Here is a 13,755-nt window from a genome sequence, read left to right as displayed (position 1 = left end):
TTGCAGTTGCTACTATATTCCGGCACTGCAGAATAATCCCCTAAACACAGAAAGGAGCTTTCTTATGGCTGCCCAGGCACAGGTTTAGGACATCGAAAGGTCGGGGAAGAGTCGGGCAGCCCCAAAGTAAACTGAGGAGAGGGTTCGCTAGTCCTTGTTGCATTAACCCATTAGGCAGAGCGAGGCGGTTGCATCACCCCGCTGATACTGAGTGTTATAAAAGGGCGGCAAGTCGTTCGTTATTTTATTCACACCGCTGTACCTTCTCTGTCAGGGAGAGAGGGGGGAGGTGCGTGTAGCAGTTCCCGCCTCTGGTGCCAAAGTGACTCGACTGGCCTTGGGTATTACGCACCCGGCCTGAGGCGCGGGGGGGGGGGGGGGGCGGCGTCTGCTGCTCCGCCCTGCTGCGCTACAGCAGCGCGCAAGGCCCGGCGAGCCTGGGTCAGCCGCCGCCTCCTCTGCCCCGCGGCTCGCCGGGGTCTGTGCTGCTCTCGTCCCGCCACTGACGCTGGGGGCCAGAGCGTGCCCAAAGCTGGAAGCGAAGGAGGCGCGCGCGGGAGGGGCGCTGCCCCCGGCTGCGCCGTTCTTATGGCAACCGAGCTCGAGCGATAAACACTCGCCCGCGCGAGCCTATGAGAGCGGAGTTCCTCGGCACGCGCGGCTCCGTGGCGGGTTTTGCGCCGTGGACGAGACACCTGCGCGCGCGCCCCTCGCGTCGCTTCTTGCCCTGGCCGTGGCCCCGGGGAGAGGACGAGCCCCCGCCCTGCGCGCCCGGCTTTCTCCGCACCTGCGGCGCGGCTCCTCCCGGGCGCGCCATGGGCTGCTCGAGCAGCGCTCAGACCCAAGTCAAGGACTGCAACCGGCCGGCTCCCCAGTCCCCGGACGCCAATGGGCTGCAGAAATGCGGTGAGCGGCGCCCCGGTTGTCTCCCCCTTGCTTTTCGCGCTACTGAAAGAGGAGGAGGAGGAAAGCGGGACGCGGCGGGCTCAGCGGACTTTCATTCGCACTCACAGCCTGTAGCAAGACGGGGCCCAGTTAAAAGAGCTGGGGGGGGGGGTGGCAAGAGGGTTCAGATTCTTCTAGAGCAGCATAAGGGAGCCAGGCTGCGAAGGGAGCGGCTCCTCCTGTACCTTTTTGACAGGAGTGGGAATTTCAAGAGGTGCCGCTTTTCTCATTTCTTTGTGACAAGCTGCAGTTGCTGAAATTCCTTTGCTTCTACACAGCTGCTTAAATAGCCAGGAGCCCCGTCCTCGTTTATCGCTGCCCTAATTTACCCCCACCCCAGCACTCCTTGTTATCCTCAGATAGGTGGACAGGTTATTTTTTTTCTAGACCACAACTGCAAAGGCTTAACTTTGTTCCCTCTTTTCTTTCCCCACCGTCTCCGGACTCAATTTGAGCGCTCTGTGGCTGGTGGAGGAAAGCAAAACAGGAAAGCCACGCTCCCCGTAGTTGGTAGACTGGGGAAGGCGATGGCAAACCACCCCGCTACAGTCTGCCATGCAAACGCCAGCGCAAGCGGCGCCCCTCTAGGAGTCAGCAATGACTCGGCGCTTGCACGGGAGGAACCTTTCCTTTCCTTTCTCCTTTCCGTAATAGCTCGCCCTGCTGATAAAACTGCCATTCCGGAATCGTGCAGCCTCATCTTGAGGAACAAGTTCTCACTTTGTTCACTGGTATTTCTAAGTGAGCCAGTATAGAACTGCAGCCTTACTTTGTAACTACCAATAACTGCATATGCCTGTCATTGTAGGGTTGTCATTAATTAATATTTTCTATTCTAATAGCCAAATTAACAAATCTATATGTTGAACTGGGCTGCAAGAATTTTAAACCTTTAACAGTATTAAAACTGCAAATAAGCTGTAAAGCTTGTAAATAAATTACACATATGCTGCATATATGTTAATTATGCTTAGATCAAAAATAATGTTGAAGGTATCAATCTCAAGCATGTTTTCCTGAGTTAATCTCAATAGATACTGTAGAACGTACTTCTGAGTAAATATAGTCAGGGTTCCACTTTACAAATCCAAGTTCTTTGTTTTTTGCAGTTTATGTCTTGCACTCAGTTTTCTACCTCTTTATTCTAATAACCATGTAACTGCTTGTATGGGCCATTATTCCCAACGAAGTTTTAAAAACATCATTACATTTTACATTAAAAAAAACATTAAAAACAGCAACATTTCCAATTTGTCTTTTAACTCACCTGGTAGTCTTTGGCAGTACACCATGTGAAAGAGGAGAGTTATGTCGAAACTCCTGCTTTTAGGTCCAATCACATTGTACAACTTTAGCATTGTGGAAAAAATTAAGAATAAAATCTGCTCTTTATATTTTTGTTGATCAGATATTAGTTCTTTTGTGGGTAGCATACATGTTCATAACTTAAAGTATCTGTTTGCTTGGGTTCTAAACGAGATATTCTGGGCTCTCCCGATAAAATAAATGATGCCACAGGACACTGAAATGTGAAGCAAACTTTCCTGAACACTGCAGCTTTATTGATCTCAAAATGGCATCTCTTTGGTTTCTGTTATCTGCTGGTGTTCTACAGAACTGTTTTCTACCAGGCACCTACTCATAGAACTTGTTGGTTTCTTCTACTACTATTACATGCTTTTTGGCTGTCCTGGTGGGTGACCTTGCTGGGAGATAATGTTTAGTTCCCTGGTAGCATATTGTGGGGCTCCACAAGGTTCTATATTCTATTCTCCTGTACTTAACATCTGTTTGGAACTGCTGGGAAAGCTTGTCTAAGTATCTGGAGAGAGATGTCCATATGATTGCAATGGCTCAGCTGATCCTTCCTTCAGATCTAGCTGTAGCAGTTTAGAGCCTGTAATAGACTAGACAAGGGTGTATAAAACAAAACTGTTTTTTGTAACTTCTCAACTTGGCAAGTGTAATATGCTCTACAAGGGAAGGCTGTCTCTCAGCTGGTCCAGTAAGAGATGGCTTGGTAGTGGTCTGTGGTTGCAAGCCAGGGACAATTATGCTGCTCTGAGGTTGTATTTAATGGTATCATTCCACTAGCGGGTGGATCACCTCCTCACAGAAGGCCCCTCAGCCTGATCTCCCCATGCCACAGCTCACCCCATTCAGGAAGGTCCCCAGACTTCTGTGTAGCATGGTCGGGGGGTGAGGGGCTCTGTGGACTGCCAGGGGAAGGATGGGCAGGAAAATCCACTTCCATGAACTGCCTTCCACTGACACGACGAGTTTGGATGGAACCCCCCGTGAGAGGTCTGTTAGCCTCCAGTTAGTTTCTAGGCTAAATTATTGGTGCTAGTTTGAGGGAACAACAAGATCACAAATGCAAAACTGTAAAATCAGATTAAAAATTTAATTAACACTTTAAAAGATCAACAGAGAAAATGCTGGGAAAGAGTAATTAAACTTTATGGATAAAGGTGAAGGAACTGGCAAGTAACTTCTTTTTAGGCTTTTTGGACAAACAAGGGCTTTCAACAGATGGAGGTATGTCAAAACCTTAATGAAGACATCTTTTTGTGGGTTTACATAATTGAGAATTCTTAAAGAACTCAAATGTGAAACCTCAGATCTTCTAAATATGTAACATGTCCCTAAGATCAGTCTCTGATCAGTCCCTCTGATCATGTCCCTAAGATCAGTCTCTTCTACCAGAAGACTGGAGAGTAGTCAATGTAATGCAATCCTTAAAAAGTGATCCAGGGGGGATCCAGGAAATTACAGGCTAGTTAGCTTAATGTCTGTTCCGGGTAAATTGGTGGAAAGTGTGATTAAAGATAAAACTATCAAGCAGTTCAAGTCCTGCTGAAAAGAATCAACATGGCTTCTGCAAAGGTATGTCCTGTCTCACTAACTTTTTAAGAGTTCTTTGAGAGTATCATTAAGAATGTGGGTGGGGTGATCTGGTAGACACTGTTTACTTGGACTTCCAAAAGGCTTTAGAGATGAAGTCCCTTGCCAAAGACTAGGGATGCTGGAGAAATTCAAGACAGACTAAAATGAGCTTGGTTTTCTAAGAATCCGACCTGCGAAATCTGCTGCTGAGCGACCTCCCCCACACACACACACACATAGGCTCAGTGGACTTTCAGATGATTTTTTTACTTTCCAAGAATGTACACATATATATTCGTAGGAAAATATGCAAGTTTCTGCTGAGGAAAAGTTGAATGGAATGGAGGGATAATACGCTAAATGTTACATACTAAGGTAAATTATGTAAATTCTTACACAACCTCTTATTTGATTATCTGCGTATTTTTCTGCATGATGAAAAAAATATTTGCATCCGTCTGTGAGCGGACGACAGAACAAAAGGCGCCTGACAATCCGCGAAACACAGACAGAGCAGATTTTACACAGTCTGTACATCCCTACCAAAGAGTCCTGAGCAAACTTAGCAGTCATGGGTAAGAGGAGAGATCCTGTTATGGATAGGTATCTGGTAACAGAAGAAAGCCGAGAGTAGGAATAAATAGTCAGTTCTCACAGTGGAGGGATGTAAATGGTGGGGTCCTCCAAGGAACTGTATTGGACCAGTGCTTTTGTTCATAAATGATCTGCGGTTAGGGAAGAACCTATGGGTTCTTATGATCAACCTATGAACAGGCTGATCATAAGTTGTTGACTAAAAGCAGAAGTGGCTGGCTCATGCACAACAGCCTGTAGGTTGTTTAGCCCATGGGCTGTCATTATGTCTGAACCGGCTCCCTGTGGCCTCAAATAATTTGTGTTTTTCTTTTTCTCTCCCCTCTCTAAAACACATACTTGATCAACCTTGCTAAATCAGATGACAACTTGCCCATCACAGATGAAAATGACACCATACCTGACCAGACCAAACTTGCAGCAATGGAGGAAGTGGAACTTGGATCTCATGAAACAAAATTAAGTGAGGGTCTTGCCAAAGAGGAGGGAGATGTTTTGATTCCAGGGATGACAAAACGTGCCCTTTCTACCTGTCAGAGAGTAGACCCTGAGGGCACAGAACCTCATCCAGTGGCACCAGAGGAGAAGTTCATCAGTAGTGGGCCTTTATCTACAGGCCTTCTAGAAGCCGGTGAGCCTCAGTCTTTGGAACCATCAAGAGCGGTTGGTGAACTTCAAGCTGCCACCACAGAAGCAGCCAGCACTTTGCTGCTAGAAACTGTACAGGACAGTCAGCCTGAACCTGCTGAATCATCAGAGAGAGTCACACCTGAGCCTGTAGCGGAGGAAGATGTTAATCTTGTAACAGAAATTGTGAAGGAACTGCAAGTGGGTGAAGAGGAACAGCTTACTGAGGGTAATGAATATGTTCTTGCAGATTCATAAGGTCATGTTCTGACCTGTACACAAATTCCATGGAGCTTAATGGATTTTTTGCATGAGGGCAGAAGCTCTTGTCCAGTGGGTTTGATCTAAGTACAGCATTTGCAAAGAATGGAGCTCGAAGTATCTTCTGTCCAGAAGTCAAAAGTGGTTAAGGGCTCTTCTGAATGAATGAGCTCAGTGCTACCAATTGTTACTTGCCTTGTTTTCTTGCACTCTCATTTCAGGTACTAATTTATACCAGGCAAGACTGTGGCCCAGTTTGCATGTAATCAGAAGCCACCATGGGCAAATGTCCCTGCTGGGTTTCTCATTGCGGTGGTTGCCATTTTGCGTAGTTGGGGTGTGGTGGGGGTGCGCCGTAGCTTCTAATTATGTGTCAACCTGGCTAGGGTGGGTTGTTGGGGTGGTTGACAAGCCACCTACAACCCTAAAACAGCTCATGGGTTCTGGGTGGTTTGTCAACCACCCCAACAACTCATCTTCACCGGGTTCAAACGTAACAACAAGCTACAGCACTCCCCCACCATGCCCCAAATATTCAAAATGGCAGCTGCCACAAGAAGCCCCATGGGGAAATTTACCCATGGTGGCTTCTCGTTACATGCGAACCAGGCCTGTGTGTGGGGAAAGATCTACCTTGGGGCATATTTACAGAAAAGTATAAAGCCCTGTCCAGTCTGATCTGCCCATCACTAATTCTGACCTCATAGCAACCTGTTTATGTTTAAGTTCCAAATTGGTTCAGTCCAAATATCAGGATGTTAGCCTAAAATACAGTATGATAGCCTACAATACAGCAAATTCAGTCTGCTGGTGTCATATAATATTTCTTTAGAATTGCCTTGCTGCATTAGATCAGGGGTCCATCTTGTCCAGTGTTCATCTTCAGCATTTACCAGAAGGATGCCCTTTGAGAAGCTAATAAAAAGGAGTGATGGCAACCCCATGCTGCTTGGCCTTAAGACCTGGTAACTGGTGGCATATTGCTGCTGAACATGGAAGTTTTCCTTAGGCCTCAATGGCTATTACCCATGAGGATATAGTTCCATACCAGTTTTATGATACAGGAGACAGGATACCTGCCAAATACATCCTGTAGGAAAGAAGCCTGAATTCACTTACTGAATGACTTGAACATCATCCAAACTGTTTAATTCTTGGATGAATGGGAATTCTGCTGACATGGGGCATCTCTACACCAGCCGAAAATCCTGCATTTAAAACAGGGCTTTCTGCTTCCATTTTAAATGCAGGATCACAATGACTCCTTTTTTCACCCGATTCCTTTTCCCTCTCCTTCTTCCCATATCTGAGTCTTCCATTACCTTTCATTGATCTCACTCCTCTTCTTGCTGCTTTTACTCTTTTCATGGAGGAAACTGAAGCGGAACACAACGGGGTAACTTGATAGCTCATTATCTGCGATCTATTTTAAAACGGAACAGAGGGCATGTAGTGCAGGAGGCGCCTTGGATGATCACAGTGTCATGTAAAGAGCCTGCAAACTTCCGTGAAGGAGCAATCCCAATCGCAGGATAAAAGCTCCATGTGAAAAAAGCCATGGAATGCAGACAGAAAACCCATACAATGGGCTTTAGTAATGAGATCATTATTTTCGGAAGTTACTTTTCTAAATGGACACATAATTGAGGGTGCAATCTTGCCCCAGAACCCAGAGGCTTCCAATCATCCGGTGAAGGGCAGGAGGAGCAGCAGAGGCTATCACCTCCCCATCCTCCCACCCTGCATTTTTCGCTAGGTGGGCTTTTTTGCCCATATAGCGATGGCACTTCAGAGGCAGAAGGAGGCTGGAAGAAGCGCAGGATAGATAATATCCTGGGTTCTCTGGTCTCCTCCCCACCCACCAAAAAAACCCTTTCCCCCCTCTCCGAGGTCGAGCTCCCCACCTCAGAGGCCAGCCAGCATGGTCCTTTCCACACCAGCTGCGAAGGTATGTGTGGGGGGTGGATCTCTGACTCCCCATTCCGAGGTTGGAGTGCTGTCTCCGACCTTGGAGGGGGGACTCCAAACAATCCTATGGCCCCTCAGATGCTGTCTAGGGGCCATAGCTTTGCTCCTTAAGAGAGTAACCTGAATGGCAAGGATGGTTGAAAAATAAGCAGAGATAGGTACGCTTGTCAGCTTTTGGCAACTTGGGGCTCTCCAGATGTGTTGGCCTACACCTCCCATCATCCCCAGTCAGCATGGCACATGCATGCTGGGGATTATAGGAGTTGTAGGCCAACACATCTGGAGGGTGCAAGGCTGGCAAGAGATGACTTAAGACATGACAAATGCATCTACATCAGGTGATCAGGTGCTGGGTGCCTCCTGTGCTTCATCTGTTTATGATGTTATAAAAGAAAACATAAGATTGACACAATGACACTCATAAAGTGCTGGGGCACTCAGTACTCATTCAGTGTTCCCTGGCTTGATTACTATGGTTACTGTTCCAGGTGAGATGGGAGAAAAGATGGAAACTGAGATGCACTATGAGAGAGTAAATGAGGGCTCGGAAACAAAAGAAGAAGAAATGGGAGACGCTACAGCAGCAACAGAGATAGGTATGTTGATGGAGAAGTAAAAGACCAATATATTGGCAGCTCAGAAAGCTGTATTGGTATTCACAACCTTTCATTAGCAACCCCTGCCTTATTTAAATACAGAAGATGTTTAAAGGTCATTCTGCAGGTAGTTTCCTATTCTTCTGTGCATGTGCTTAGGTTTTGTTTGTATAAGGACCTAACTAGACATGACAGATATTTTTAAACCTGGGTCTGCCCTAATGTCTTATAAAGGACATGCAACTTTCTTTAAAATGGCAACAGGGACAAAGGGTAGACTAGTCCAGAACCCTCCCACTTATCTCCCCACAACGTTCTCCCAAGCATTTTTCTCCACTAGTTTCCCTTCTGGCAGCAGAGCACATCCACAGAGATGTAACTGGTGCAGAGGACAAGACAAACTGCAGGCAAGATGGGTTGAGTATTCCATACCTCTGCACCCCTCTTGTTCTTAAAATCAGATCCCCTGCTTTCAATGTGGAAGTGCCATTGCCTCTAATTGGCCTCAAGTCTTTTGAAGGGGATAAGTTAGCTGAAAATGATGGGTTTCAAGCTATGTATACTAGGCAAATGAAACGGTCAATTAAACACGTTCAATTCCATAGTTACTATTTGCCAAACACGTTTTAGTAGTGATCAGATTACTGCCCTAACTCCGGGATTTCCCATCCTCGCTCTGTTCCTGTTGTTGGTTGTGAGGACTGGGATGGGTAAGGTTCAGCTCACACACATGGCTGTCTGAGGACAAAACAAAGTACAGGCTGCCTAGAGACAAAGAAGGAGAGATGAAAAGGAGGGCAAAAGGGTTTGTCATTCAAGAGAGATCTAAAATTACAGCTCTTTAATTTCCCTCCATCGCACCTCACGGTAGAGATTTCTTTTCTGTGAAACTGAAGGCTCCGTACTGTGTTGGATATGGGTATCTAGGATTAAAACCCAAATGGTACACAATACATTATGTCATCTAGAAAAAAAAAAATGGCTTATAGCGCCTCATACGTTACTTTGGAATTCCTGTCTTCTAATGACAAGAGGGTCATACAGGCATAAAAAATATACCTGTGAAGTTAGCTGTGTGGCTCTTCTTCCTAGTTCTTTCATCTTTCAGGATTACAATTAAGAAAGTTATAACCCTCCTGCTCACTCAGGGATGGGCAACTGCAAGAGGTTGGGGGGCATTTTCACCCCCCCCCCCGGTTGCACTGCCCCTGCCCCCCATGGCTGCATCCATAGCAACCTATGGAGCACAAAAAGGATCAGAATTAGCTTGTTCACATTCTGTAGCCTCTATAGACAACATTTTTCTTTCAAAATACTTTTTAAAAAATTTTGCTGAAAGATAGCAGAAATCTGCTTTCTCAAATACAGCTAAAACAAAAGCTGGCTCTTAATGAGGGTAGACTTAAAAGGCTTTATCTTATGGTGACTGTGTAGGATAGCATTAGTAGCGGTCAACTGAAAGTTTATTGGATAGGTACAAAGGAAAGTTTGGGGGTTTTGGTCTTACTTTACAAACCAGAATGCTTTTCATTTTGGACTCCTTTCTGTTCAGATACAAACTCCATTGAATCCAGTTGTGTTTGCTATTAAGCAATTTAAACTGGCTTCTATTTTGCTGTTGTAATGATGTATTTATAGATTAAACATCTTTCTCCAGTTAAGGAAGAATCACCATTTTCAGCTCATCTCATTCTACGAAATAATACTTTCATTTCGTTTAAGCCTTCTGCATTGGTGGCATTGTTCTGGCATGATACGTATTACTAGAAAAAGAAACTATGTTATATGATTTTATGTAAATATGATTTAATTTTGAAGAACTGTTCCTGGTATGTGTTGGTCAAAAGGTCTTTACCACTTCTTAAATTATGTTTTTTATATTGCAGAACCTACTAATAATGAAGAATGACTCAGGGCTTCTGACTGGACTTCATCTTTGATTGCTCAAATAACATTAATACTCCGATTTGAGAAAATCTGGGTTTTTATGAAAGCTTATATGGACTTGCCACAATTACTGAGCATTAGGGGAAAACATTTTAAGATTTTATTTTGGGAAGTCAAGTTGCCAAGACACCACAGAGGAATTGCAATGATAACCCTTCACGTCTGCCATAGAGTGCCTTCTGTGAACTTCTACTTAAATGGAATTATGTATTAACAAAATAACTTTGCCTATTTCAGTTACAGAATTAATAAGTACAAAGGATAATCTAGGGTAAACTATATAAAACAATATCATTTATAGAAGTGAATACATGTAAGTTTAGATCTAACACTGAGCACCAGGAGATTCTACATGGTCTAAAGAGGGATAAGTATCATTAAGTTCTAGTAGCAATCTTGCAGTCATGAGTTTAACTGTATCAGTACAATGTCTGTGTGAAGTGTCTCTTATATGTAAATACAGTATATGAGCTTAATATTTCTGCTTTAGCACAATCTAGGAAGAGATGTATCAATTCACCTTTTCTGAAACTAATGAAAATAGTCATTGCAATCCTCAAAAACACTTGTGGGGTGGGAACTAGCATGAAATGATGGCACTCTGAAATTGCAAGATATTGATATAAACAAGATATAATGCCTGTTGACAAAACAATTATCCTGTATACTTTAATAATTACTTGCTGGCACCATAGCAAGATGTACTTGATTGTCATTTGGATGTGGTGGTAACACTTCTATAAAAGGAATTTTTAAAATATTAAATAATCTGTAATTAAGATTCCAATTGTATGAAGTCAGAATACTCCTGACAACACATGCTACAAGGACCCAAGTAAGTAAACATTACAACCAAATGTAGTTACTGCCTCTAACTTGCAATAATTATGCATTACTAGGACACGTCATAGGCATGTGAATTATATTTACTTTTATAAACCTATTAATTTTTAAATAGTAAATATGAAAAAGTGAATCCTTCAAGGACTCTTTGAAAAACAAGACTGATTGAAGTGCAAATCTCATAGCTGAACAGTACAGAACATCACATTTTTAAAAAGAGCCTGGCAAATGTTCAGTGTGCGATTCTACAGTACTCTTTAAACTATGCAACCAGTAAACTTGAGCAGAGGTCATTTTCACGGGTCTTGTGTCTAAATCAGGGAAGTGTTATTCTATGCCAGGGTATGTATGCATGGTATGGTTGGCTCTTATGCCTCTTTACAAAGCGCACAAAAATGTAGTCTTAAAACATCAACATAAAGAAAATACTTATGGAGCATCTGTATGATGTTGCATAAAACTGAAAATAGGGCAATCCTATGAGGGCTGGAGAAGCTGAGGTTGAGGAAATATCATAGTCTTACCATGCTTACACCATCAGGGCAGAAGGTGGTGGTGGACAGCTAGAGGGAAAATAAGAACACCAGCTTTAGGGCTGGCGTACTTTTTCTCCCATTCTGGAAACAGGAGGGCTTTGGCTCTCTTCCCCATTACCACTCTCAAGCAGCAAGGGATGGTGCTGGTTTCTGTATCTTGCAGCTGAGAGGCTTAAAGGGCAACTCTTATTATCCACAGGCAGAGAGGGAGATCTGCTTTGTCCTACAGCCCTGGGACACCCTTGCAGGGGCCATCGGATAGCCGCCGGAGGGCACAATCCTATCGGGATAGGCGGCCGCCTCGGAACTCGGAGAGATCGACCACAGAAGAAGCGCGGAGGAGATCGTCCCCTCTGCAGTTCAGCCACCCTGCATTTATGGCTAGACAGGTGTTTTCGGCTGTCTAGCTGTTGGTCCTTGGAGCGCAGAAAGCAGTATCCGGATGACACATAGGATGTGTCATACCACCATTTCCGACTTCCCTGCCCCAACACGCCCCCAGGAATGCCCCATTTTTGTTGCTCCATGCTCCTCTTCCGAGCACAGAGCATGGGGCCATTCTGCACAAGGCAACGGGGAGTGGATGAAGGTCAGTTCTCAGGGAACTGACCTTGGAGTGCGGGCTCTGAGGTCAGTTTCTGGGAACCGACCTATCCTGTGGCCATCTAGCCACTGACTAGAGGCCACAGGATTGCACCCTTAGTGATATTTCTCAACCTTAACATCCTATAAGCTTGTTTGTTGCTTTGTGTTCCACATCTTTTGTGATATAAACCAGATAATTTCATTTACTGGGGTTGGAAAATACTGCAATACAGAATAACTGCAAGTGGGTAAAGCTTGTTAGTTGATAATGGGTATCTTAGATGGGTATTACCATATCTCCTGGAAGAAAAAATTGTATTGCTTTCAAGCAACACACGCAACTCAATTTATGAGTCTGAAGTTGTTCATTAGTGACTTATAATTGGTACCTCTAAATATCCAATATGTACATTACAAAGCCTTGTGTTCAGGCTCTCCTGGAGGAATCCTGCTGTGATTTTTTTTAAAGTTTTCTAGATCGTGTGGTCATAATTCATCATATTTAAAGGATTTGAGCCAGATTTGCTCTGAGCAGGGCTCTGGTTGCACAACGCTCCCACTGGAGGAAAGATGGGAGACAATGCTTGAGAGCTTTGGGTATTGGGCGGTATAGAAATGTAAGAAATAAATAACTTTCCTCCTTCCCCCTGAAAAGCTACTCTGGACAGTTGGACTCACTGCAACTCACAGCGTGAGAGATGATGGTGGAGTGTTGCAGGGGAAAGGGAGAATCTGAAAAACACATTTACCTTCTCTCCTCTTCCTTCCCCCACCCCCTCCATAAGCAGGGAGCTTCCACTGAACTGGAGTCTCTTCCACAAATGGAAGGAGCCCTTCTGTTCATGACAGGGCAAGTCTGGATGTAACCTAAAAGTAAAATTTGTATCCTGCCCCTCCACCAAAGGAGCTCAAGGCAGCTAACAGTAAAATACAAAATAATCAAACATAAAAACAAATAAGTAAAACATCAATACATTCATTAAGGATGCAATCCTATGGCCGCTAATCAGTGGCTGGATGGCCATAGGATAGGTCAGTTTCCGGGAACCAACCTCAGAATGTGGGCTCTGAGGTCGGTTCCCAGAGAACCAATCCCCACCCCGTCCCACGCCACCTCATAGGCAGCGTGGACTGGCTCCGCGCTCGTAAGAGTAGCACGGAGTGGCGAAAATGGGGTGTTCCTAGGGGCAGGCCAGGGCGGGAAGGTCGGAAATGCCGGTACGACACATCCTATGTGTTGTCCTGCTGTCACTTCCTGTGCCCCGAGGTCCTGCGGCTAGATAGCCGAAATCAGCTGTCTAGACGTGAAATCAGGGAAGGGGGAGCGAGGAGGAGATCCGCTCCTCACCACTCCTCCCGCTCTGCCCTGGATAGGCGGTCGCCCCCGGGCTCGGAGGTGACTGTCGATCCACATAGGATTGCTCCCTCCATTGATAAAAATAATTAATTGGCTTATGAGGTCAAAAGCCTGCCCGAATTAAAATGACTTTGCCTGCTGCTAGTACTCTTTTGCTTGGGACGCTGCCCAAGTGCCAGCAGGATCCACTGCTTGTGCAACAGGGATTTAGTGGTTCGAACAGAAACCAGAATTTCCACCCCTAAGTGGGTGGGAGTTCCTCAAAGGCTTTATCCGCTCCCCACTGGGCACTTCTCCCTTCCTCTGGGGCATCAGGCAATGCCAAAGTGAGGAGTAAGAACTTGTAGTTTGCCAGTCAACTAGGATTCTGAGCAAGTACATACTAACTTCGTTTACTCTAGAACCCTTTTACTGGCAATAGCAAGACTCTTCGCTTTCACCATTGTTCTAAACATATAAAGCAGATCTTATGTGAAATGCATTCATTCCCCCAAATGACTTAGTATAGAGAAATAGCCCCTTGCATCTTAAAAGGTAAATTGTGCATTCAAGCTTTGAATATTATCTGCTCTTAGAACTCTTAGTGCGGTAGGTAGAGGAAAATACTTTT

At 44.8% G+C, this 13,755-nt stretch overlaps 1 protein-coding gene across 1 annotated transcript; it reads left to right on the top strand.

Moving 5' to 3' along the window:
* The first annotated feature begins 408 nt into the window (after positions 1 to 408).
* On the top strand, positions 409 to 10,960 carry ERICH5 (glutamate rich 5). Its single transcript, XM_084849059.1, has 4 exons — positions 409 to 906; positions 4,787 to 5,281; positions 7,770 to 7,877; positions 9,764 to 10,960. The coding sequence occupies exons 1-4, from the start codon at positions 633 to 635 to the stop codon at positions 9,784 to 9,786; spliced, it is 900 nt and encodes a 299-aa protein (XP_084705185.1). The 5' UTR covers positions 409 to 632; the 3' UTR covers positions 9,787 to 10,960.
* Positions 10,961 to 13,755: the final 2,795 nt, after the last annotated feature.

This window comes from Heloderma suspectum, chromosome 4, assembly GCF_057233095.1.
Source record: "Heloderma suspectum isolate Gila_16-S chromosome 4, 16-S_ref, whole genome shotgun sequence".
Lineage (NCBI taxonomy): Eukaryota > Metazoa > Chordata > Lepidosauria > Squamata > Helodermatidae > Heloderma > Heloderma suspectum.
The sequence above is the reverse complement of the archived record's forward strand: the minus strand, read 5'-3'. Positions and strand labels throughout refer to the sequence as shown.